The following is a 27,166-nucleotide window of genomic DNA, read 5'->3' on the forward strand; positions in this document are numbered from 1 at the left end:
AGTGTCACCTGATAGGCTCCACCCCTTATATGAGCGTTGGCATACTTCACGGATGGTATGCCGTTACGCTAAATGTCAGAGACACCAACAACGGGAGAGCGCACGTCGATGCGTCAGTGTCACCTGATAGGCTCCACCCCTTATATGAGCGTTGGCATACTTCACGGATGGTATGCCATTACGCTAAATGTCAGACACCAACAACGGGGGAGCACACGTCGATGCGTCAGTGTCACCTGATAGGCTCCACCCCTTATATGAGCGTTGGCACACTTCACGGATGGTATGCCATTACGCTAAATGTCAGAGACACCAATAACGGGGGAGCGCACGTCGATGCGTCAGTGTCACCTGATAGGCTCCACCCCTTATATGAGCGTTGGCACACTTCACGGATGGTATGCCATTACGCTAAATGTCAGACACCAACAACGGGGGAGCGCACGTCGATGCGTCAGTGTCACCTGATAGGCTCCACCCCTTATATGAGCGTTGGCATACTTCACGGATGGTATGCCGTTACGCTAAATGTCAGAGACACCAACAACGGGAGAGCGCACGTCGATGCGTCAGTGTCACCTGATAGGCTCCACCCCTTATATGAGCGTTGGCACACTTCACGGATGGTATGCCATTACGCTAAATGTCAGAGACACCAACAACGGGGGAGCGCACGTCGATGCGTCAGTGTCACCTGATAGGCTCCACCCCTTATATGAGCGTTGGCACACTTCACGGATGGTATGCCATTACGCTAAATGTCAGAGACACCAACAACGGGGGAGCGCACGTCGATGCCTCAGTGTCACCTGATAGGCTCCACCCCTTATATGAGCGTTGGCACACTTCACGGATGGTATGCCATTACACTAAATGTCAGAGACACCAACAACGGGGGAGCGCACGTCGATGCCTCAGTGTCACCTGATAGGCTCCACCCCTTATATGAGCGTTGGCATACTTCACGGATGGTATGCCGTTACGCTAAATGTCAGAGATACCAACAACGGGGGAGCGCACGTCGATGCCTCAGTGTCACCTGATAGGCTCCACCCCTTATATGAGCGTTGGCATACTTCACGGATGGTATGCCATTACGCTAAATGTCAGAGATACCAACAACGGGGGAGCGCACGTCGATGCGTCAGTGTCACCTGATAGGCTCCACCCCTTATATGAGCGTTGGCACACTTCACGGATGGTATGCCATTACGCTAAATGTCAGAGACACCAACAACGGGGGAGCGCACGTCGATGCGTCAGTGTCACCTGATAGGCTCCACCCCTTATATGAGCGTTGGCATACTTCACGGATGGTATGCCATTACGCTAAATGTCAGAGATACCAACAACGGGGGAGCGCACGTCGATGCCTCAGTGTCACCTGATAGGCTCCACCCCTTATATGAGCGTTGGCACACTTCACGGATGGTATGCCATTACGCTAAATGTCAGAGATACCAACAACGGGGGAGCGCACGTCGATGCGTCAGTGTCACCTGATAGGCTCCACCCCTTATATGAGCGTTGGCATACTTCACGGATGGTATGCCGTTACGCTAAATGTCAGAGATACCAACAACGGGGGAGCACACGTCGATGCGTCAGTGTCACCTGATAGGCTCCACCCCTTATATGAGCGTTGGCACACTTCACGGATGGTATGCCGTTACGCTAAATGTCAGAGATACCAACAACGGGGGAGCGCACGTCGATGCCTCAGTGTCACCTGATAGGCTCCACCCCTTATATGAGCGTTGGCACACTTCACGGATGGTATGCCATTACGCTAAATGTCAGAGATACCAACAACGGGGGAGCGCACGTCGATGCGTCAGTGTCACCTGACAGGCTCCACCCCTTATATGAGCGTTGGCACACTTCACGGATGGTATGCCATTACGCTAAATGTCAGAGATACCAACAACGGGGGAGCGCACGTCGATGCGTCAGTGTCACCTGATAGGCTCCACCCCTTATATGAGCGTTGGCATACTTCACGGATGGTATGCCATTACGCTAAATGTCAGAGATACCAACAACGGGGGAGCGCACGTCGATGCGTCAGTGTCACCTGATAGGCTCCACCCCTTATATGAGCGTTGGCATACTTCACGGATGGTATGCCATTACGCTAAATGTCAGACACCAACAACGGGGGAGCGCACGTCGATGCGTCAGTGTCACCTGACAGGCTCCACCCCCTCCCTTTAAACATCATCACGCTGTCACATGATGAGGCGTCGTCACCCATCATCACGTCATGACGCTTTCCCACGCGCCTCTATACAAACATGTGAATGCTGTCACGTCATTCCATTGTTATCATGTGACAAGCTATACGTCATCACGCTATCACGTGATTCGGCACCGTCGCGCAGCATCACATGAGGACGTTCTCTACACGTCATTGTGCTGCGCGGAGGTTGCGAGCGCTGTCACGCCGGTCCCCTGTTTCTTATTGGAGGCCCATCCAGACTTACTCTAACCCCAACCAATCACCGGAGGTTAACACCTAAACGAGGGTGGGACTAACATCAGACCAATCGTGCCTACTCTTCTGTTCATCTAAAATGAGGTATGTTGTTCTTATATGTTTGATGCTTGAAGAAGACTCCAGACTGAGCCGAAACGCGTCGCAATAAATAGGATTTATATGGGAGCCTCTGCTTGCATTTACCACCACATCTACCTGGATGTGAGGGGTGCCATTGGTCCAGCCCCCCTAAACAAGTAAGACCCCAAGTGTCATCCAGTATAGTTTAACGGAGCGCTGAGATTTTTTTCCCTTGATTGCAAACACAGATTAGTATGGGGCCCCTGTTTGTGGGGCCCATCAGGCCCATGCGTTCAGAAGGCACTGCTCCCAGCTCATCACTTGCAAGTAACTTCTCAGGGAACATCCCAGCCAACCCCAGGCGCTCGTGTGCCCATTACGGGCGGATTAGAGGCTAGAGCAATACTGTTTGCACTGCCCCTCATATCATCCAGGTAAGGAAAATGAACAGCAACTCGTCACTGGTGGTTTCCTAATTCCCTCCCTTCTGCTGTCACAGGAAAAATGGCCAAAGTGATGACAATTACAAGTTTCCCTTCCCTCCCCCACTTCTGCCCAGAAGCTTGTGCTACCAGAGCCCTTGTAGGTTCTGCGCCATTGGTAGTAAAGGACTTGGTTACCTGCCGGGGTCCTTTCGCCTCTGGCATCAGTATCGGCATGATTGGGTAAGGTCTGCAGATGTCTCCCTCATGTTGATACCTCTGACAGTAGCTCCAGTCTTAGTGTTGGACTTCCATCACCAAGGTTGTCTCTCAGACATTTCCCATGTGAACCAAGAACAGTCAGCGGCTCCTCCACAAACTGCTGGAGTACCGATCTTCTTGGGGATCCCAAACCAACTTAGATGAGGGACTAAAAGCAGATAGCTACCCAGAGTTTCACCAACAGGGGGGGCTGATGGACTAAGTATATGAGTTCAGTACACCTTGGAAATGTAGTGGTCACTGACATCCCAGAGATGTCAACCCGAGACCTCATGGGATACATTCACTGCTCATCCAGTACAGCTGCAGTGTGCAGAACGTTCCAACTCCACATTTTGCAACTAGTTTGTAAACAGCACAAACATGGAAAGAAACGTGAAGTCACCTGTGAGGGATCGGCAACATCGCTTGTCCACAAAGTCCTCAAAACAAGACCACAACGGAGGAAAGAAGAGACGGGTAAGAAATGTCACCTGCGGGCTGATGGTCCTCTTATCCTCCGGTCCGTGACACCTGCCCTGGGGGACGAGGCTTGCTGGATATGCCCACCGATCTCCACCAATTGGTATGAAAAGCCTCAAGTAACCCAGAGCACATGTTTAGAGTAGGTCTTACAGACAAAAGTAAGTAGTAAGAAATCAGACTGGAGACTTTGTGCCAAGAGATGTGAAGAATATCTGTATTTTCTCTGGAATTAGCTTCTTAAGAACTGATTCTGGCTAACTGCCTACAGGAGCCCCCCCATACTGATTGAGGAGCTCATATATTCAGCACCTTCTTAGTCACATGGGATTGTTTTGGTTAGAGCTAGACACGGAGGTTTGATCAATTCTATCACCTTTATCTGTACATCCTGTACGAGTGAAGGCCAAATAGAAATATATCCCCCTTATAAAGCAGAGGTTCTGTTAGTTCTCCGTCCCTCTGGATTCTCCTGCAGTCCAGGTGGTTTATGGTTACAGTAATAAGAAGGCTCATGGGGACAATTCAGGGTCGCTGCTCTGGAAGTAAGCCAGGATCTTCTCTTCCTTCTATCCACAATACTTCTCCATGGATCGCGCTCACAGGTCACCTCAGGTACATAGAATGTTCAGCGTTTAGTAGATGCAGGCCAACGCCATGCCAAAAAATTAGCTTAGTGGATGTTTGATGTCTGGGAATAACTGAGCGCTTAGAAATGGTTTTGCTCCTAAATTATTTTTCAAATTCCAACAAGAATCCGGTTTCTTCTCTCTGAATTCTCTGATGATCTCCAACTTTTGTTTTAGTAAAAAACCCTTTTTCCCACATTCCGAGCATGAATACGGCTTCTCTCCTGTGTGAGTTCCATTACGTATAACAACATTTTATTTATCTGCCAAACACTCCCACATTACTGACAAAATCTGATGTCCTCTGTGTGAATTCTCTAATCAAATCCAAAGTATGATTTATAAAAGCCTTCATCATACTGGTCTCTCTTCTGTGTGAACTCTTTGATGCCTACCAAGATTTGATTTGCTTGTAAAACATTTCCAACATTCATAACATGTAAATGGCTTCTCTCCTGTGTGACTTCGCTCATGTTTAACAAGATCTGACTTATTTGTAAAACATTTCCCACATTCTGAGCATGAATGTGGCTTCTCTCCTGTGTGACTTCTCACATGTCTAACAAGACTTGATGTTTGTGTAAAACCTTTCCCACATTCTGAACAAGTAAATGGTTTCTCCCCTGTGTGAATTCTCTCATGTATAACAAGATATGATTTAGTTGTAAAGTATTTTTCACACAATGAACAGGAAAATGCATTCTTTTTTGTGTGAATTATCTCATGTCTAACAAGACTTGACTTTTCTGCAAAACATTTCCCACATTCTGAACATGAATACGGCTTTTCGCCTGTGTGGCTTCTCTGATGTGTAACAAGGTATGATTTATTTGCAAAGCATTTCCCGCATTCTGAACATGAATACGGCTTTTCCCCAGTGTGACTTCTCTTATGTTTATCAAGATGTGATTTATCTGTAAAGCATTTGTCACATTCTGGACATGAATACGGCTTCTCTTTTGTGTGAATTCTCTGATGATCCTTTAGTTTGGCTTTAGTAGTAAACCATTTCCCACATTCTGAACATGAATACGGCTTCTGTACCATGAGAATTCTTCTATCCGTAAAAACACCTGAACTTTTTGTAGACTGTTTTCTACTTTTACAACATTGAAATATTTTGCCCCCGTTGCAATTCACACTTGGGATAACCATCTGTGATTGGTCAGAAGGTTCCTCATGATTAGAGGGATTATATGATGGATCTGTACCGTGAAGTCCTGGAGGTACATTGATGGTAATGAGGTTTTCTCCTGAAGAGCGCGGCACGATATCTTCATCTTCTACCTTATAATGTACCGATAACAAGAGGTTTCCCTCAGAGGTCGCACCGGGATTGTCTGTTGGGATTAAAAATGGATTTCAGGATTTTTCTCAAAACCACAAAGCAGGACAATTTATAGAACATTCCTATTAGGCTGGACACACAATTATTGAGTCAAAGCTAGAAGTCAGTACAGCAAGAAGGAGCAGTCCTTCCTTTACATTTCCCATTCGTTTTGGAGCCAGGAACTACAACCCAGTTAGGAACATCTGTAGTAGTTCTTAGTGAAATGAAGCTTATAAAGTATGCTTGTTAGAGTTTGCTGCCAGGATCTGTTGTTCTACATGTTTTCCCAGCAGCTCAGCTCCGCAGGTGGGATTGAGTACATTGGTTGAGTGTGGTTTGAGCCAGTTCCCAAGGTCTGTGCTCATATATATATACCAGCTCCTTAGCCAGTGTCTGGTTTTTCTCTTTCAGTGTGAGCAGTCTTGTGTTTCTGCTTGTCTGTACAATCTTCTGTGTCTCTGTGCTGGGTCTGTTTAAGGTCTTCTGAACTGTCTGAGCTGGCATCATTGCCAGTTCTGTTTCTGTATCTGTATATGTGTGCATGTATACCTGTGTTGCTTGGTTCATTTACCATCAATGGCTATTTAGGCCCTTAGGTTCCAGTATGCGGCTATCCCTATCGTGCAATCGCCCTGCATGCAGGCAGGTATCCTGGGGTTAGTTGTCTCGTCAGAGTAGGGACCGCGAGACAACGAGGATCCTTGAAGCGGGCTCGTGGCTTAAGTGACTTGGCCAATCCACAAACTAATTCTTCATACTTTTATAGCTATTTCATCTATTTAATCATGCGAGTATGCTGGTGAGAGTTTTGTGTGTTTGGCGTCTGTCATGCCTCTGTCTGTGCACAAGTATGTAGTCCGTCTCTCTGTCCTGAGTTCTGTCTGTATCCCTATATCTGAGTTTGCTCTGAATTCCTGACTACAGTCCCTCTATTGGAGGAGTCATCTGCCCTCTCCAGGACAGGTCTCAGCTTGGTTGGTTGGTCCAGTGGATCCACATTCTGTAAATCTGTAGCAATAGTCTAAGGCCATGGATCCTGCTGATCCTTCTGGGGTGCAGTAGACATAACAGTGTTCCTTCCATTTTGTAGGTTTCTGTCTGTGTCCTTTAACAAGTTTTGCAAAAATGTACTAAAGAATAAGAAGGACCTCGGTGGTTCGAACATTCCAAGGTTCGAGATTTTGAAAGTAGACTAAATGGCCCAGGTTGTAGCACCCTGTTCTCATTTGTACCTAAACAACCTATTGTTTACCCGTGTCCTGAGAAGCTAATCCTATGTGATCCCTCTGCGCCGGCGTGCGCTGGTTTGGCATGTTAGATGTTACATTCCTTATCATACAGATTTATCTTGGGGTTTAGCTTGATGCATCAATAGTCATAAATGAATTAGAATTCTTGTAATTGAGGCCATCTCTATAAAAACTGATAGCGTTCCATCACATCCAGTCCCTTGTGGTGGCGGCTATTTACGAGCTCCGCCTATATAAACAACCTATCCTGAAAAAGAAGATGGTTGACCTCCTAAAAACCAACAACTGCTTGGATCCTAACTAGCACGGCCTTACTGGGGGCCGATCGTGTCCCACCAAGTGCTTTAGGTCACAACAGTGCTGGATGTGCAACTCAGAAGAGGACAGTGTTCTACCTCTAGAGGAGCTGCAGCCACATCCTGCCTCCCATCATCGCGCCCTTCACATCCAGTGATCGGTTCTACTAGAAGTCGCTGAACAGAAATAGTAATGTGTACAAAAAATAATAAAAGTCCGCACCTGCGATACATAAAGTGTGACGGTGCAGAGCGAGCCGCGGCCGCAGCGAAGTGCAGGAAGAGATTCTTCAGCGCTCATGCACCCTTAATAGCTACTAACTTCTCACAGCTCCATTAAAAAGTTAGGAACATGTATTTTTCTTAAATACATTAATTATCTGTCCCTCCTGAGGCGGTGGGGTCCCTGACCGCTGGCCCAAGGAGGCACTGCTGCCATGTTACCTTGGTCTATTGTGCATCGGGTATGTATGTCCGTGCAGGAGATTGTGTAGTCATATCGCATGTGCACATAACCAGATGAGCCAGCGTGGTCTATTGTGCATCGGGTATGTATGTATGTATGTATGTATGTATGTATGTCCGTGCAGGAGATTGTGTAGTCATACCGTATGTGCACATAACCAGATGAGCCAGCGTTGTGTATTGTGCATCGGGTATGTATGTATGTATGTATGTATGTATGTATGTCCGTGCAGCAGATTGTGTAGTCATATCGCATGTGCACATAACCAGATGAGCCAGCGTGGTCTATTGTGCATCGGGTATGTATGTATGTATGTATGTCCGTGCAGCAGATTGTGTAGTCATATCGCATGTGCACATAACCAGATGAGCCAGCGTGGTCTATTGTGCATTGGGTATGTATGTATGTATGTATGTATGTATGTCCGTGCAGGAGATTGTGTAGTCATACCGTATGTGCACATAACCAGATGAGCCAGCGTTGTGTATTGTGCATCGGGTATGTATGTATGTCCGTGCAGGAGATTGTGCAGTCATATCATATGTGCACATAACCAGATGAGCCAGCGTGGTCTATTGTGCATCGGGTATGTATGTATGTCCGTGCAGGAGATTGTGCAGTCATATCATATGTGCACATAACCAAATGAGCCAGCGTGGTCTATTGTGCATCGGGTATGTATGTATGTATGTATGTATGTATGTATGTATGTATGTATGTATGTCCGTGCAGGAGATTGTGCAGTCATATCGCATGTGCACATAACCAGATGAGCCAGCGTGGTCTATTGTGCATCGGGTATGTATGTATGTATGTATGTATGTATGTCCGTGCAGGAGATTGTGTAGTCATATCGCATGTGCACATAACCAGATGAGCCAGCGTGGTCTATTGTCAGGACTGTGTATGAAAGAAATCCTCTCTGACCAGGAATGAAGATATGTTATGTCCTTCACACTGGAGAGAAGCCTGCAGACATAAGACTTATAGGGCTCATTAACATCACATGACACGATTTAGGATGCAGCCAGCAGTTCTGTAGAAGGAATAAGACGCAGCTACCTGAATAAATCGCTGGTTGCCTTAAGGCTGCTTGTTAAAGTGATTAACGAGTAGGATATGAGATTAGAGATAGAAATGACACTTCGGGTCGTTTTGGGATTATCACAGTGTTGATAATGTAGAAAACTGTGGCTGATCAAAATTAAGGGTCCCCCCACCCCCCCTCGCTTCCCATAAAGGGCACACTAGAAATGGTTGGTGTGATATATGTAGGTGTGCCGAACCAGACGTCTTGGCCAAGTACAACAGGGCACTACCAAGGGTGGTGCAGTATAGGTCTATGTGGGGAGCTGTAGGGATGGACCAAACCTGGCTTGTAAGTAGCAGAAAAAACAAGATTAATTATAGGGGACATACAGGAAAAGGGGAGCACCAAAATGACCACCGTAAGAGGGGAGGAGTGGGAAGGCAAGGAAGCGGTACGAGCCTTAACAAGACCTGAGAAAGGCAGGTATGAAGCCAGAAGGTTACATGTAAAGGAATGGCAAAGCTTCATTAGTGAGTAGAGGGGATGGCGGAGTGACAATGGCCGTACAGAAGAGGCCAACCAGTGGATGAAAGTACCCGAGGAGGTAGGGAGTGGAAGGACAACAATAATCTGATTTATGAATGTTTTAACGGTTTTGATGAAAGGGCAGGAATTAACCCCTGTGCCCCCCCCCCCCCCCCCCAGGTATACTTCAGTGCTGACACCGACAGACGGACTCTACTGGACTTGTATTCATAACGGCCAGCAGAACTCCGACTGGGAACAGACCCGTCTGACCTGTGGGACGGGGCGACAACCTCCTCCACAACCCAGACATGGCCCCGTAATAACCAGAATCATTAACACTCCTGGGACACTAGACTGGCCACAGATCAACAGGCAGATTGATAGGGGACGTGGGAGAGAATGGGGGGTTCACCTTAATCAGGTGGTTACAATTGTGGGAGGGTTGGACATGGAAAGGATTGGAGAAGCCCTCCACGCTGGTCCTCCTCCAACGTCTAGCATGGTAATGAGGATGATGGAGCCCGGGAGATCAGTTAGCAATGTGCTAAACAGCATTGTGGCATCCAGCGTAAGCAGCAACAGCTAAACCTTCTTCCCTCCCGGACAAAACAAACATTCTGTATGTGACTTCTTACATGGAAGTGCTGCACAGCCTTTAGAATATGCAAACTCCAGAAATAATGCCTTAAGACCCAATGTCCGCGAGCGCATTATATTTGCAGGATGCGATCTGCAGGCCACATAGGGATGCATGGGGGTCCGCACCTGAAATTACACGTGCCGATTTGTTTTCCAGATTCTGCATGTGGAAAACAAATCGCAGCCTGCTCCATTTTAGTGCGGATTCCGTGCGAACGGCTTCCACTGAAATCAAGGGAAGCTGTCCAATCCACGGCCCGTCTGCTATTGACATTGCGGATAGGCTGTGGATTCCCGAGAAAGCATGAGTATAAAAGAAAAAAAAAGTACTGCGCGTGTGCCGGCTGGCGCTTCCACAGCACACAAATGAGTCCCGGACAGGTCCACAGGGTCGCCGGCTAAGGGTAAGGTCCGATTCCACTCCAGGCTCCCGCATGTGCAATTCGATCTGCCTGTGGACATGAGGCCTTAAGCTATAATATGTATGGCCCCAAGTAGCCATGGGTGAATGGTGATAATAGTGGTTAAGATGGTGATTTCTAGCCTTTATTTCGTATAGTTTCAGCGATGCATATACTTTCTATATACGATGCTTTTTGGGTAGTTTGTTGTAGATTCCTTAGGACACCAAAAGCATCTGAGCTTCGTGCCATTCTTATCTGAGGCTTAGTGTTGTGGCGGTTCTGGGATTGCTGCCTTGCTCCTAGTCTGTTGCTGGTTTTGGAGACGTTCCTACATCTTCTGGCTCAGGTGGGTGTGGTATTCGGTGGGACATGTTTAGTTACACCTGTGGATAATTATCAGGGCTATTTAGCTTGGCCTGATACCAAGCTGACGTGTTGTAGATTTTTCAGTCTCCATCTGTGGCCGTTTTAGCAGTCAGAGTTTGGTTCTGGATCTCCTAGCTACCGGTGAATCTCAGAGCCAAGTACAGCGATTGTTTGCTTTCTTATTTTTGGTTTCTTGTGTTTTTCCCCTTTCCCAAGTTGCGTCAACTTGGAGCCAAGGCACATGGTCAGGGCCGTCCTTATCGGGATGATCGCTCTGCTTTCAGGCTGGGTCCTCTTCTGTGTTTAGTTATATAGGAAGAGAGCTTCCCGGATTTCTGATTCTTTTGGTTTTATTACTGTATTTTGCTGTTGAGGGAGATCTGCGGGTGACAGATCCAGCACATCCTGGTTGGACCTAACATCATCAACAACCATATTTACTCAGTGTGATAGTTTCGCTTATTTTGATATGAATCCCGCTGAGTATTTGTCAATCCAGCTGAGGGCGCTGGCAATTGAAGTTGCTGGAGACTTCAGGCAAGGAGCATCAACTCGAGCTGCCTGGATGTTTTTCTGGAGCCAGATAGAAATCTGTTTGCCTTAGAGAGTCATGCAAGCTGTATTTCAGGTTATGCTCTGTGTCTTCTGGTGATGAGCTCCAGAGGGTGGGCATTTTCATTTCCAGACTGCAGGGGGCTCCACAGGTGTGGGTTTTTTCCTTGCCTCCCTCCTGTGAAGCTTTGTTCAATGGAATGACTCTGCTTTGTGAAACTAGTTCTACCGTGGTCTGACTAATAACATTAAAGGCTTATTGGTGGTTTATCTGGTTCCTCAAAGTCTTGATGATGAGAAGGTAGACGGGTTAGAGATTTTCTTGCCTTTTGAGGGGGAGGAGCTCATGCAACTGGGTTCATTAGCTGGCAAGCTCAGTAGAGAGAAGAGGGGTCAGGTCAGAGGATGGTGCTTTCTCTGCAATCATATTGGACATTTTGTGCTGAGTTGTCCTCGCCGTTGGTCACAGCCAGAAAACTAGGTGGCCTGGAGATTAGAGGGGAGGTATCTCTAGGTCCACAGATTGCCTGGATGTCATCCTCCAGGCTGGTTCTTTGGGTGTGATAGGGGTCTGATCACAGTCTTTTTGGACTGTCAAGCTGGTGTCAACCTAACCCAGCAGGAGACGTTAAAATATTTGGGGTTAGAGGTAAAACCACTGGATGTACGCATTCCTGTGTCCGCCATCGATGCCTCTCCATTATCACAGAAGTGTTTGAAGTTCTGTATTCCGGATCTTTGTCTCGAGATCAGATTATTTCATACTGAGACCATCACCCTTTATATTATGGAATCCCTTCCAATGCAGGGTCCCAGGTTCGCCTTGGTTGTGGTTGCATAACCCCATGGTGGATTGGGAGACATTTCTAAATGGAATCCTTAGTGTAAAACATGTAAATCTGTAAAGGTATCTTCCGTGGAGGATTTGCCTGATTATTTAATCTGATTTCTCCGATGTTTTTGCTCTGGAGCGGGTAGACAAGTTACCACCTCACAGGGAGGGGGATTGTTCTACTGAACTAATCACAGACTGTAAACTGCCTAAAAGCTGCATGTACAACCTGACGGCTCCTGAGAGACGGGCTCTAAAGGTTTATAGTCAGTTTAAGACAGAAACACATATGCCCCTCAAATTCTCCTCTGGCCAGCTGGGGTTTTTGCGAAGAAAAAGGATGGGGGTCTGACCTTGTCTGGATTTCAGAGAGCCAAATAAAATCACTGAAGTGTAATCCGTACCCATTGCCTCTCATTCCAGATCTGTTTGCCCAGTTGAATGGCGCCAACTGTTTTTTAAAGTTTGATCTATGAGGGGCAGATAACTTTATTTGGATTGAGGAGAGGGATGAATGGAAAACCGCCTTTACCACCCCGAAGGGCATTATGAGAACTTGGTGATGCCGTTTGGTTTAACAAACACTCCTGCAGTTTTCCAATGCTTTATTAATGAGCTCCTCTATGAATTCATTGGCAGCTTCGTTCTGGCATATCTTGACGATATTCTAATCTTTTCGTCTGATTTCGGGTCACACGTTGCTCATATTTCGTCAGATCTTCCAAGCTTTGTACAATAATAATTTGTTTGAAAAAGGAAAAGTGTGTTTTTCCTGTACAAGAGATCACTTATCTGGGACACATTATTACCCAAGGGGGTTCAAGATGGATCCAGAGAAGGTCCGGGCGGTGGGGGACTGGCTGCTACCAGAAAAGGTTTCGGAGGTTCACAAATTACTAAGTTTATCAGAGGATTCTGGTGGTGGTCAAACCTTTCCCTTGACAAGGAAGGGCTGTTTTTCGTCCAAATGGTCCCCAAGGAGTTACAATCTTTTCATGCCTTGAAGAGATGTTTTATGACGGCTCCGGTTCTGGTGCAGCCAGATTCATCCAGACTGTCTGTGGTGGAGGCTGATATCTCATAGGTTGGGGTTGGGGCGGTGCTGTCTCAGGGAACTAGTACGTTGCAAAATCTTTGTCCTTGTGCGTTTCTACTGGTGAGTAAAATTACGACATTGGTGACAGAGTTGTTGGCTATTAAGTGGGCATTGGTAGAGTGGCGGCATCTCCTCGAAGGGGCTCAACATAAGGTGACGGCTTTCATAGATCACAAAAACCTGATCTACTTAGAGTCAGCCAAAAGACTTTACCCAAGACAGGCGCGGTGGTCACTGTTTGTTTCGCGTTTCGACTTTCTGGTTACATATCGTTCTGGCAGTGGAAATGTTAAGGCCGAGGCGCTCTTCAGGAGTTTTGTCCCGGTGATTTCTGATGAACCTCCGGCGTCCATTCTTTCTCAGGGGGTTGTGGTGCCACAGTTTCTCTGAATTTGGAAGAACAGGTCCGTAAAGTGCAGGATTTTGCTCCAACGACACTTCCTGTGGGAAAGCTTTCTGTCCCTGTGCATTTGAGGCTGCAGGTACTATCTGACGTTCCTTGTGCTCCAGATCAGGTTGTCATTATCTCTGTACTTTGCTCCATGCAGCTTTCCTTCCACCCTGACTGGTCTCCCCTCCCCTGGTATGTTGCTGCCAACATCAGGCATCCTTGTAGGGATGGTATTGGGCAGGTGATGAGCGGTGCCTGGTTTCCTACAAACAGAACACTTGGTCACTTCTCTTATTGAGGTCCTCGCAAGGAGCAGTGAGTACAGAGGCTTCCCCTCGTCCCCGCGCTCTGGCCAAAATCAGCACCATGGACAGCGTAGTGTGAGGGAAGAGAAGGAGCGCCCCATCATTGGCTTTGCCGCAGGGAACCCCGCCATGCTGGGGAAGCATCTCACATACAGGGAGAGTTCAAGCCCTGGAACTAGAGATTCATGAGCAGTAGTCCAGAGAAGAGTTAACCCCTCAGGTCCTGGACCCCAAACAATCAGAGGAGCACATCAGTCACACAGAGAGGAATGATCCCCTATTAAATATAGCCTGCACTGACCAAGCTTTATTAGGGAGGGGATAGTAGCGCTGCGGGGTTCACTGCATGCATGCTACTCCCAACTCCACTATAAACCTAATAGGATTTAGATCTCGACTATACAGAGAGCAAAATGAGCCAATTCATGAGCCGATTGACGCTCGCTACAAGGTAGCAGAGGAGCTATCCAATTAAAAATGGCAGACCTAGAAGATAGAAACAGACGCAACAACGTCAAAATAAGGCCTTAGTCAGACGGGCGTTTTTTTGCGCAATTTGCGCATGCGCATGCGTCCGGCGATTTTATCAAACCATTGCTTTGCAATGGTATCGGACACATGAGCGCTTTTTATGCGCTCGTCCGATAAATTATAGAACAGAAATCGCAGATCGCACCTATCTGTGATCTGCGATTCCTGTTCTCTTCTCTATATGCGCTCAATGGGGCCTGCGGCAGCAGCGCCGACCCCATTGAGAACATATAGAAGACAAATCATTCTTCTCTGCCACAGCTGTAACAGCTGTGGCAGAGAAGAACGATGTTTGCCCATTGAATTCAATGGAGCTGGCAATACAGCCGGTTCCACTGAAAGCAATGGGCTGCCGGCGTGCGTGGGGTGAATTGTCGGGAAGGGCTTAAATATATAAGCCCTTCCCTGCAATTCATCCAGAAATGTGTTACAATAAAAAAAAATTGTATACTCACCTTTCCGCTGCAGCCGGAGTCCAGCCGCGGCCGCTGTCAGTTCTCCTGAACTGCTTCTCGGCACTATCAGCCGGCGGGGCTTTAAAATCCCCGCCTGCTGAATGATCTGCCTCTGATTGGTCACAGCCCTGACCAATCAGAGGCAGGTTTCACTCACACACCCATTCATGAATTCATGAATGGGTGAGTGACTGCTGCCTCTCAGCGCTGAGCCAATCAGGGGCAGGTCTGACTCACATCCATTCATGAATTCATGAATGGGTGTGAGTGAGGCATGCCTCTGATTGGCTCAGCGCTGAGCCAATCAGGGGGCAGGTCTGACTCACACCCCCTTCACACCCACTGCAGGACGGCCGCACGGAGCTCCGGCTGCCGGGAGAAGGTGAGTACATATATATTTTTTATTTTTACACACTTTAGGATGAATTGCAGGTAAGGGCTTATATATTTAAGCCCTTACCGACAATTCATCCCGGGCTCGCCCGCAGCGCATTGCTTTAAATGGAGCCGGCTCTATTGCCGTCTCCATTGAATGCAATGCGCTGGACAGCTCCGGCCCGTTTCTAATGAAACGCGGCTAGGAGCAGATTTTCGGGCGATTTGCGGGCGACTTACGCGCACCGGTCACGCGATTTGCGGATGCGCATCCGTCATGCGATCCGCAAATCGCGCAAAAAAACGCCCGTCTGACTAAGGCCTAAGAGGTATTGTGGAGTCCGTTTCTTCAGCAGCGCTTACAGGCTACGCAAAGCAGTTCATCAAAACACTGCAGCTAGCCGGGAGGAAGTGGTGAGTGATAGAGCGCACAGACTACTGCGCCCAAGAATGCTCCCAGAAGACCTCCGAGGGACGGGAATATTCATGTCCACCTCTTTCATATTAAAGAAGCTTTGATGAGTCGAGTCAGAAAGTCCCCAACCTGCCATGACCATACGGGAACAGAGAGCTCCTCCTGGATCTGTCGCAGGCAACGCTGCAAGCCAGAAATTCCTCCCAATTATTACAGCTTTCCAGGAAAAAGATCCTTTACAGATAGGGATTCCCGGCTGATCATTTTCAAAGATGAATCCACCTCCGTCATACTACATATAGAAGGCAGCAGGAAATTACTCCAAAAATGGGGGATTCCCCAAGGTGGAACAGAGAACCCCTCCCCAAACCCCCTACAACCCCCACATACACCCTCACACACCCCCCCCACACTAAAACCAGGAATGAGCAACAGATCCAAAGCAGCACGCAGCAATAGTTTAGCTGTAGTTGACAACCCTGCTGGGACCTGTAACACCCACGTTGCGACATGCAGAGGTTCCCCTCCTTTACGGCTGGGCTTCTCCCACAATGAGTATTCCTTCACACAGAGTGCGCTCAGATCACCAGATCGGACTAGTCACAAAATAGTCACAATTAAAAGCAAAAAGCACTTACTTGGAAGAGGGGTCTGATGGCATTTCCAGCCCCCCAGGGATGGTGCCAGAGGCAGTGGGTAATTTCAGAAAGGTCCTTTATTTTACCAAATGTAGACAGACATACAGCAGGGTAGCATGCAATGCGTTTTGGGGGTTAAAACCCTTTTTTTTTCAAATAGAACATGCCTGATTATGAGAAGCCTTTATGTATTGGGTGGCAGCGCACCAGAAATTCCAAACAGGTCAACGGGGTACCATTTGGGCACAACACCACATTGTCCTGGTGCAGAACAGTAAAGCGTGGCTCCGCAGAGAGAGATGCTAGTTCAGAAATTCTACGTAAAAAGGTGACTGCCACCAACACGGTCACCTTGAGAAGATGTGGAATCAGGAGAAAGGGGGGAAAGATGTAAGGGAGCCAAAAGTACCTCCATGAAATCACAAGGGCATCCACCGCCCAAGCCAGAGGGTCTCAAGACCAGGACACGAAGAATGGGAGCTTGTGATTGAACCTGAATGCGATTACTTCAACGTTTGGGCTGCTCCACCTCTGACATATTGTCTGGAAAACCTCCATGTGGCGTTCCCATTCCTCAGGGTCAATTGTCTTCCAACTGAGGAAGTCATCCACCCAATTGTCCACTTCGGGAATGGAAACTACAAAGAGAGCCAATAGGTGTACCTCGGCCCAGCTGATCTTGGTCAATTGTGCCATGAACCACATGCTGCGGGTTCCACCTTGGTGGTTCACATATTCCACCACCATAGCATTGTCCGATTGAATCCGAACCGGCAAACTCTCCAACTAAAAGGCAAAATAGTGGAGTGAACAAAGAATAGCTTGCAGCTCCAGGATGTTTATGAGAAGCGCAGATTCCTGTGGGGCCAATATTCCCTGAGATGACCAACGCTGCATCTATTGTCAACACCTGCAATAGAAGAGCCCTGAAGGAGCATCCCCACTGGGGCTAGGGGTACTCAACAACCAGCAAAGGGAATTCTGAATCTGGATGGGAACCAGAACCCTCCACAACAGGGAGGCTATGGTCCTGTCCCACTTGGACAGAATGAACCACTGCAACGCCCAAGCATGAAATTGGCAAAAGGGCACCACCTCGAATGCAGCGTCCAGCAGTCTGGGCATGCTCATACAGTGTTGTAGTGTTACTGATCTGTTTGTCATCAGGGTGCACGCCTGGACTTTAAGCTGACGCAACTTCAATTGTGGAAGATGAACATGGGCCTGGTCCATGTTAAACTTGAGCCCCCAAAAAATGATGTTTTGAGCTGGTATTAGGGAAGATTTGTAGTATCTTAGACTATCAACCCGAAACTTGCTAGAGTATCTAGGGTGATATGCTTTCCAGATTGGCCAAGCGAGATGGGCCTTTATTAAGATATTGTCTAGGTATGGGATGGCCACTACTTCTCTGGAGTGGAGAAGTGCCATCACCGAGGCCACAACTTTGGTGAAGACTGAGAGGCAGTAGCCAACCCAATGGAAATGCCACAAACTGGAAATGTTGCACATGCACCGCAAACCTGAGGAAGCGGTGATGCGCTTTACGTATGGGAATAAGGAGGTAAGCATCCTTGATATCTATGGATGCCCGAAACTCCTTTTGTTCCATAGACGCCACCACTGCTCTGAAGGATTCCATGTGAAAGGTTCTGACCCTTACATACTGATTTAGACCTTTGAGATCTAATACTGGACGTACTGACCCATCTTTTTTTGGGATCATAAATACGTTCGAGTAAAACCCCTCAAAACGTTGGTAATCTGGGATTCTCACGCCCTGCTGCAGCAATGTGTGAACCGCCAGAGAGAAGGCCTTGGCCTTGCGTGGCGTACCTAGTATTCTTGACACTAAAAACCAGTCAGGGGGCTGCGTCATGAACTCGATTGAATAACTGGATGAAATGACCTGGGAATTCGGGGACAACCAGATTTCCCTGAACAGGGACAGACGATCCCCCACCTTGATAGAAACGGGCAGGGGAAGCTTGTCAAACAGTAGACCTGGCTTGAGTTGACTTGGGAGTCGAGCCCATGGGTGCCAGGAGGGACAAGGCTTGAAAGACGAACCCTGCCATCGATCCTGCAACCCTGAGACCAAAGGGCTTGGCCAGTGAAAAGTGGGGAAACTAGACCTCCTCCTTCTTCACCTACTCAGCCTATTTTGGGGAGAACTCTTTCCCCTGTTGCTTTCACTCTGATTTATCCAGCTTGGCCTCAAAGAGTCTAAACCCAGCAAATGGCAGGCCAATAAGGGCTTTTTTGGATTAACCATCTGCCTCCCAGGATTTCAGCCAGATGGTGCGACCCATAGTGACTGAAGCCGCAGAAACGCGGGATAAGAGAATCGCGCTATCCAAGGAAGCCTCACAAATGAACTTTCTTGCCTGGCCTATCTGGGAAGCCAGATCACCAAGTTCCTCCGCAGAGGCTCTGGACCGGCGGCCTCTTCGCATCGACCTGGCCCATTCTGTTGTGGCTTTACTGCCTCAGGTGCAGACAAACACCAGTCTGAGGGATAACCCTGGGGCCTCGATAGAAGCCTTGGCAAGGGATTCAACTTTTTTGTCCTGTTCTGCCATAGGAAGGGTAGTACATTTTGATAAAGAGGTGGTCGGTACCTCTGGTAGTAGATTCGCCGGTGCCCCATTTATCAGCTCCTCCAGGGAGGGATACATTGTATTGAATTGGCTTGAAAGGTACAGACATCTCTCTGGCGCATCCCATTGTTTTAGAATAACCTCCTCAAACTCTGCATCAGGAGGGAAAGCCTTAGGCAGACACCAAGGACATCTGAAGGAAAACCCAGCTCCTGTGACAGGCGGAGACTGGTTGGACATACCGCGGCCCCCCATGACAGCTCCCAGCTCTTGCTTAACTCCGGCAGCCGATAGCAGGGAGCTGTCACACTCACAGACACTGCGGCTTTCCTTTACAGGGCCAGCGTGTTCTTACAGTCCTGCAGAATAAAGCCCAGACACCCAGGTATGTGTCGTCACTAAAGTGTTTAGGAACCCCCCCCATCTCATCATCACCTACCTGCGGGAACGTCCTCCTCCACCTCACTCTTCCACGGGTGATCGCCCCTCATCCTCTCTTCTTCTACCTCCACTTTAATATCATCTTCACCCTGATGTGTCATATGGAAGAATTCAGTACAATATGGTGGAGAGGTGGGAAATCTAACCGGACACCGAACTGTATGACTGCAGGAGGAAAGAGCTCCACCCCCTATATAGAGCAGGACCAGAGAGCTCCACCCCCTATATAGAGCAGGACCAGAGCTCCACCCACTATATAGAGTAGGACCAGAGAGCTCCACCCCCTATATAGAGTAGGACCAGAGAGCTCCACCCCCTATATAGAGCAGGAAGAAAGAGCTCCACCCCCTATATAGAGCAGGACAAGAGAGCTCCACCCCCTATATAGAGCAGGACAAGAGAGCTCCACCCATTGTATAGATGTACTATAGGGCTCAGAGCCATCTACCTTCCAGTTCTCCGGGACATCTTCCTCTGTACGGTCCTGGGAATACGGAGGGCGGGGACATCTCTCTGTGGGGTTTCTCCTCCCGGCTCCATCTGTGGAGACACACAGTGATGGGAGAACGTAGGTGACCTCATACCTGCCGCCTCTTACCTGGTGACCCCGCGGGTGGGAGCCCCTCCAGAATGGCGGCCGCGTACACATCCCGCTGGTCCTCTGCACACTCCCACTCCGCTTACCTAGTGACCCCGCCTCCAGAATGGTGGCCGCGTACACATCCCACCAGCCCTCTATAAACTCCCACTACTCTTACCTGGTGAGCCCGCCTCCAGCATGGCGGCAGCGTACACATCCCTCTACATACTCCCACTCCTCTTACCTGGTGACCCCGCCTCCAGCATGGCGGCCACGTACACATCCCTCTACATCCTCCCACTCCTCTTACCTGGTGACCCCGCCTCCAGCATGGCGGCAGCGTACACATCCCGCCGGCCCTCTACATACTTCCACTCCTCTTACCTGGTGACCCCGCCTCCAGCATGGCGGCCGTGTACACATCCCGCCGGCCCTCTACATACTCCCACTCCTCTTACCTGGTGACCCCACCTCCAGCATGGCAGCCGCGTACACATCCCTCTACATCCTCCCACTCCTTACCTGGTGACCCCGCCTACAGCATGGCGGCCCCGTACACATCCCTCTACATACTCCCACTCCTCTTACCTGGTGACCCCGCCTCCAGCATGGCGGCCGTGTAAACACCCCTCTACATACTCCCACTCCTCTTACCTGGTGACCCCGCCTCCAGCATGGCGGCAGCGTACACATCCCTCTACATACTCCCACTCCTCTTACCTGGTGACCCCGCCTCCAGCATGGCGGCCACGTACACATCCCTCTACATCCTCCCACTCCTCTTACCTGGTGACCCCGCCTCCAGCATGGCGGCCGCGTACTCATCCCGCCGGCCCTCTACATCCTCCCACTCCTCTTACCTGGTGACCCCGCCTCCAGCATGGCGGCCCCGTACACATCCCTCTACATCCTCCCACTCCCCTTACCTGGTGACCCCGCCTCCAGCATGGCGGCCGCGTACACATCCCTCTACATCCTCCCACTCCCCTTACCTGGTGGCCCCGCCTGCAGCAAGGCGGCCGCATACACATCCCTCAACATCCTCCCACCCCTCTTACCTGGTGACCCCGCCTCCAGCATGGCGGCCGCATACACATCCCTCTACATCCTCCCACCCCTCTTACCTGGTGACCCCGCCTCCAGCATGGCGGCCGCATACACATCCCTCTACATCCCCCCACTCCTCTTACCTGGTGACCCCGCCTCCAGCATGGCGGCCGCGTACACATCCCGCCGGCCCTCTACATACTCCCACTCCTCCATGGAGAAATAGACGGCCACATCCTGACACCTTATAGGAACCTGACAACACAATATCCAGTCATCAGCCAGAGCCCCCCGCTAGAATGTCCCCCCACATTCCCCGCAGTCACCTCTCCTGTCAGCAGCTCCGTCATCTTGTTAGTGAGTTCTAGAAGCTTCTGGATCAGGGAGTGAGGATGGATGATGGGAGTCGCTGTCTTCTTCACTGCTGTGTACTCCTGTGGATGGAGGGAGACGCTCAGGGATGGCACAAATACAAGACAGATGGGAGGAATGGAGGGAAGTTCACCTCTCCGGTCAGCAGGTAGATGATCTCCCAGGTGACGGCTAATATCCTTCTGCTCATCTCCGTGCCGTCCATCTTGGGGGTCATTCAGGAGAAGGATGATAGGGGTTGTAGTCTTGCAGGCGTCTCTATCAGAGAAGGAGGAAACATACAGAAATCTATATAAATTTGGTATCGATATGACAGGAAGGATAACGTGACGCCATTCATACCGCACTGCCATCGCTGGTACAGATCACAGAGACGGCGCAGGAAGTGCTTTATTATTCTGTTTCCCCGGAAACACCACAAAGGTGATTTAAGAACATTATTTGTACCCCAAAATGGTTTCAGAAAGTAGAAGAAACAACAAGACAGAAATCCTCACACAGCTTCCACCATTAAAACTAAGAGTGCTGGGTCATTAGGGGTTACATCTCTGAACACTCTAGGCTCAGGGGTCCAGTGGGCGGGATCGCTCAGTGAATGGTGGCTTAAGGTGTCCAGTGGGCGGGATCACTGAGTGATTGGCAACCCTAGGAGTCCAGTGGGTGGGACTCAGCGACAGCTATCTCAGGACACACGCTGATCCCAGGAATGCTGTCAGCTATTGAGGACGACTCTTCCAACAAACCTATAAATCAATCCACTCGGCTTTGCCGGCTCTATGATTACAAATCTAAGACATTACCTTAGAGAAACCTGAAACACAGAAACATCCAAGACCCTTTAATTACAGCAGAAAACAAGCATTCTTATTCCTACTGTCCCCCTCCACACCAGGAGCCAGCCTGCTTAGATGTTCAATGTATCTCTGCACATGAAAGTAATTGAATATCAACAGACCCCGGAACGAAGACTGATCACATCTGGGGGATGGACACCAACCATCACTGATGGACCCCACTGTATATCACTGGACCCCAGAATAAAGACTGATCACATCTGGAGGATGGACACCAAACATCACTAATGGAACCCAGTACATATCACCGCACACCGGAACTAAGATTGATCACATCTGGAGGACGGACACCAACCATCACTGATGGACCCCACTGTATATCACTGGACCCCAGAATAAAGACTGATCACATCTGGAGGATGGACACCAAACATCACTAATGGAACCCAGTACATATCACCGCACACCGGAACTAAGATTGATCACATCTGGAGGACGGACACCAACCATCACTGATGGACCCCACTGTATATCACCAGACCCCGGAACTAAGACTGATCACATCTGGGGGACGGACACCAACCACCACTGATGGACCCCACTATATATCACCAGACCCCAGAACTAGGACTGATCACATCTGGGGGACGGACACCAACCCCCACTGATGGACCCCACTGTATATCACCAGACCCCGGAACGAAGACTCATCACATCTGGAGGACGGACACCAACCACCACTGATGGACCCCACTGTATATCACCAGACCCCGGGACTAAGACTGATCACATCTGGGGGACGGACACCAACCACCACTGATGGACCCCACTGTATATTACCAGACCCCAGAACTAAGACTGATCACATCTGGAGGAAGGACACCAACCATCACTGATGGACCCCACTGTATATCACCGGACCCCAGAACTAAGACTGATCACATCTGGAGGACGGACACCAACCACCACTGATGGACCCCACTATATATCACCAGACCCCGGAACGAAGACTCATCACATCTGGAGGACGGACACCAACCACCACTGATGGACCCCACTGTATATCACCAGACCCCGGAACTAAGACTGATCACATCTGGAGGACGGACACCAACCATCACTTAGATTGATTACATCTGGAGGATGGACACCAACCACCACTGATGGACCCCACTATATATCAGCAGACCCCAGAACTAAGACTGATCACATCTGGGGGACAGACACCAACCATCACTGATGGACCCCACTGTATATCACCAGACCCCGGAACGAAGACTCATCACAGCTGGAGGATGGACACCAACCATCACTGATGGACCCCACTGTATATCACCAAACCCCGGAACTAAGACTGATCACATCAGGAGGACGGACACAAACCACCACTGATGAACCCCACTGTATATCACCAGACCCCGGAACTAAGACTGATCACATCTGGGGGACGGACACCAACCACCACTGATGGACCCCACTGTATATCACCAGACCCCGGAACTAAGACTGATCACATCTGGGGGACGGACACCAACCATCACTGATGGACCCCTCTGTATATCACCGCACTCCGGTACTAAGATTGATCACATCTGGAGGACGGACACCAACCATCACTGATGGACCCCACTGTATATCACCAGACCCCGGAACTAAGACTGATCACATCTGGGGGACGGACACCAACCCCCACTGATGGACCCCACTGTATATCACTGGACCCCAGAATAAAGACTGATCACATCTGGAGGATGGACACCAAACATCACTAATGGAACCCAGTGCATATCACCGCACACCGGAACTAAGATTGATCACATCTGGAGGACGGACACCAACCATCACTGATGGACCCCACTATATATCACCAGACCCCAGAACTAGGACTGATCACATCTGGGGGACGGACACCAACCCCCACTGATGGACCCCACTGTATATCACCAGACCCCGGAACGAAGACTTATCACATCTGGAGGACGGACACCAACCATCACTTAGATTGATTACATCTGGAGGATGGACACCAACCACCACTGATGGACCCCACTATATATCAGCAGACCCCAGAACTAAGACTGATCACATCTGGAGGACGGACACCAACCATCACTGATGGACCCCACTGTATATTACCACACCCCGGAACGAAGACTCATCACATCTGCAAGACAGACACCAACCATCACTGATGGACCCCACTGTATATCACCAAACCCCGGAACTAAGACTGATCACATCAGGAGGACGGACACAAACCACCACTGATGGACCCCACTGTATATCACCAGACCCCGGAACTAAGACTGATCACATCTGGGGGACGGACACCAACCACCACTGATGGACCCCACTGTATATCACCAGACCCCGGAACTAAGACTGATCACATCTGGGGGACGGACACCAACCATCACTGATGGACCCCACTGTATATCACCGGACCCCAGAACTAAAACTGATCACATCTGGGGGACGGACACCAACCCCCACTGATGGACCCCACTGTATATCACCAGACCCCGGAACGAAGACTCATCACATCTAGAGGACGGACACCAACCACCACTGATGGACCCCACTGTATATCACCAGACCCCGGAACTAAGACTGATCACATCTGGAGGACGGACACCAACCATCACTTAGATTGATTACATCTGGAGGGTGGACACCAACCACCACTGATGGACCCCACTATATATCAGCAGACCCCAGAACTAAGACTGATCACATCTGGGGGACAGACACCAACCATCACTGATGGACCCCACTGTATATCACCAGACCCCGGAACGAAGACTCATCACATCTGGAGGATGGACACCAACCATCACTGATGGACCCCACTGTATATCACCAAACCCCGGAACTAAGACTGATCACATCAGGAGGACGGACACAAACCACCACTGATGGACCCCACTGTATATCACCAGACCCCGGAACTAAGACTGATCACATCTGGAGGACGGACACCAACCACCGATGAACCCCACTGTATGTCACCAGACCCAGGGCCTAAGACTGATCACATCTGGAGGACAGACACCAACCATCACTGATGGACCCCACTGTATATCACCAGACCCCAGAACTAGTACTGATCACATCTGGAGGACAGACACCAACCACTAATGATGGCCCCAACTGTATATCACCAGACCCCAGAACTAAGACTCATCAAACCTAGGGGATGGAGACCAACCACCACTGATGGACCCCACTGTATATTACTGGACCCCAAAACTAAGACTTATGACATCTGGAGGACGGACACCAACCATCACTGATGGACCCCACTGTATATCACCGCACCCCGGAACTAAGATTAATCACATCTGCAAGACAGACACCAACCATCACTGATGGACCCCACTATATATCACCAGACCCCAGAACTAAGACTGATCACATCTGGAGGACGGACACCAACCATCACTGATGGACCCCACTATATATCACCAGACCCCAGAACTAAGACTGATCACATCTGGAGGACGGACACCAACCACAACTGATGGATCCCACTATATATCACCAGACCCCGGAACTAAGACAGATCACATCTGGAGGAAGTACACCAACCATCACTGATGGACCCCACTGTATATCACCGGACCCCAGAACTAAAACTGATCACATCTGGGGGACGGACACCAACCCCCACTGATGGACCCCACTGTATATCACCAGACCCCAGAATAAAGACTGATCACATCTACAGGACGGACACCAACCACCACTGAGGGACCCCACTATATATCACCAGACCCCAGAAATAAGACTGATCACATCGGGGGGATGGACACCAATCACCACTGATGGACCCCACTGTATATCACTGGACCCCAGAAATAAGACTGATCACATCTGGAGGACGGACACCAACATCACTGATGGACCCCACTGTATATCACCAGTACTAGGACTGATCACATCTGGGGGATATACACCAACCACCACTGATGGACACAACTGTATATCACCAGACCCCAGAACTAAGACTGATCACATCTGGGGGACAGAAACCAACCGCCACTGATGGACCCCGCTGTATATCACTAGACCCCAGAACTAAGACTGATGACATCTGGAGGATGGACACCAACCATCACTGATGAACCCCACTGTATATCACCGGACCCCGGAACTAGGACTGATCACATATGGGGGATGGACACCAACCACCACTGATGGACCCCACTGTATATCACCAGACACCAGAACTAAGACTGATCACATCTGGAGGATGGACACCGACCATCACTGATGGACCCCACTGTATACGTGTGCTGCTGAGACATGTTGTACTACTGTGCCTCCAGCAGCACAGCACTCTCAGGGTTAATGATTGATCTGGCTGGGTGTGGTTCTTCCTGCTAGCCAATCCCCTGGGTCTGTGCTCACATATAAAGTCAGCTCCTGGTCAGTCTGAGGCTGGTTTTGTAATGTTTGGATGTATCTGTGACATGTGTCCTGTTACCTGCTATGTGTTCTGTTGCAGCTTGCTGTGTGATCTGTGCCTTGTGGTTCATGTCCGTTTGTACGTTTATTTTGTGTCAGTTTGGTCTGTTGAGTTTGTTTGCTATGTCTGCGCTAGGTTGGCCCCATACTACCAGACCTGAAACTAAGACTGATCAGATCTGGATGACAGCCACCAACCACCACTGATGGACCCCACTGTATATCACCAGACCCCAGAACTAAGGATGATGACATCTGGAGGACGGACACCACCCACCACCTATGAACCCCACTGCAAATCATGTGACCCCAGAACTAAGACAGATGACATCTGGAGGACAGACGCCAGCCACCACTGATGAACCCCACTGTATATCACTGGACCCCAGTACTAAGACTGATGACATCTGCAGGACGGACACCAACCATCACTGATGGACCCCACTGTATATCACCGGACCCCAGTACTAAGACTGATGACATCTGGAGGATGGACACCAACCATCACTGATGGACCCCACTGTAGTCATGTGACCCCAGAACTAAGACTAATGACATCTGCGGGACAGCCACCAGCCACCACTGATGAACTCCACTGTATATCACCGGACCCC

The 27,166-nt window shown here is 49.4% G+C and overlaps 2 protein-coding genes across 2 annotated transcripts in view; one reads left to right on the forward strand and one right to left on the reverse strand.

The window, feature by feature from the left end:
• LOC136617429 (zinc finger protein 300-like) overlaps positions 1–27,166 on the forward strand; it is a 1,148,901-nt gene that overhangs the window by 403,321 nt on the left and 718,414 nt on the right. The gene's annotated exons all lie outside the window — the stretch shown is intronic.
• Positions 4,703–27,166, reverse strand: part of LOC136617737 (zinc finger protein 84-like) — a 133,177-nt gene continuing 110,713 nt past the window's right edge. Inside the window, exons 3-4 of the mRNA XM_066594280.1 lie at positions 19,291–19,381; positions 4,703–5,692 (exon numbers count right to left, since the gene is read on the reverse strand). Coding sequence (XP_066450377.1) covers positions 4,707–5,692; positions 19,291–19,381 — 1,077 coding nt within the window. The 3' untranslated portion in view covers positions 4,703–4,706. The remainder of the gene's footprint in view (positions 5,693–19,290; positions 19,382–27,166) is intronic.

Source organism: Eleutherodactylus coqui, chromosome 1 (assembly GCF_035609145.1).
Source record: "Eleutherodactylus coqui strain aEleCoq1 chromosome 1, aEleCoq1.hap1, whole genome shotgun sequence".
Lineage (NCBI taxonomy): Eukaryota > Metazoa > Chordata > Amphibia > Anura > Eleutherodactylidae > Eleutherodactylus > Eleutherodactylus coqui.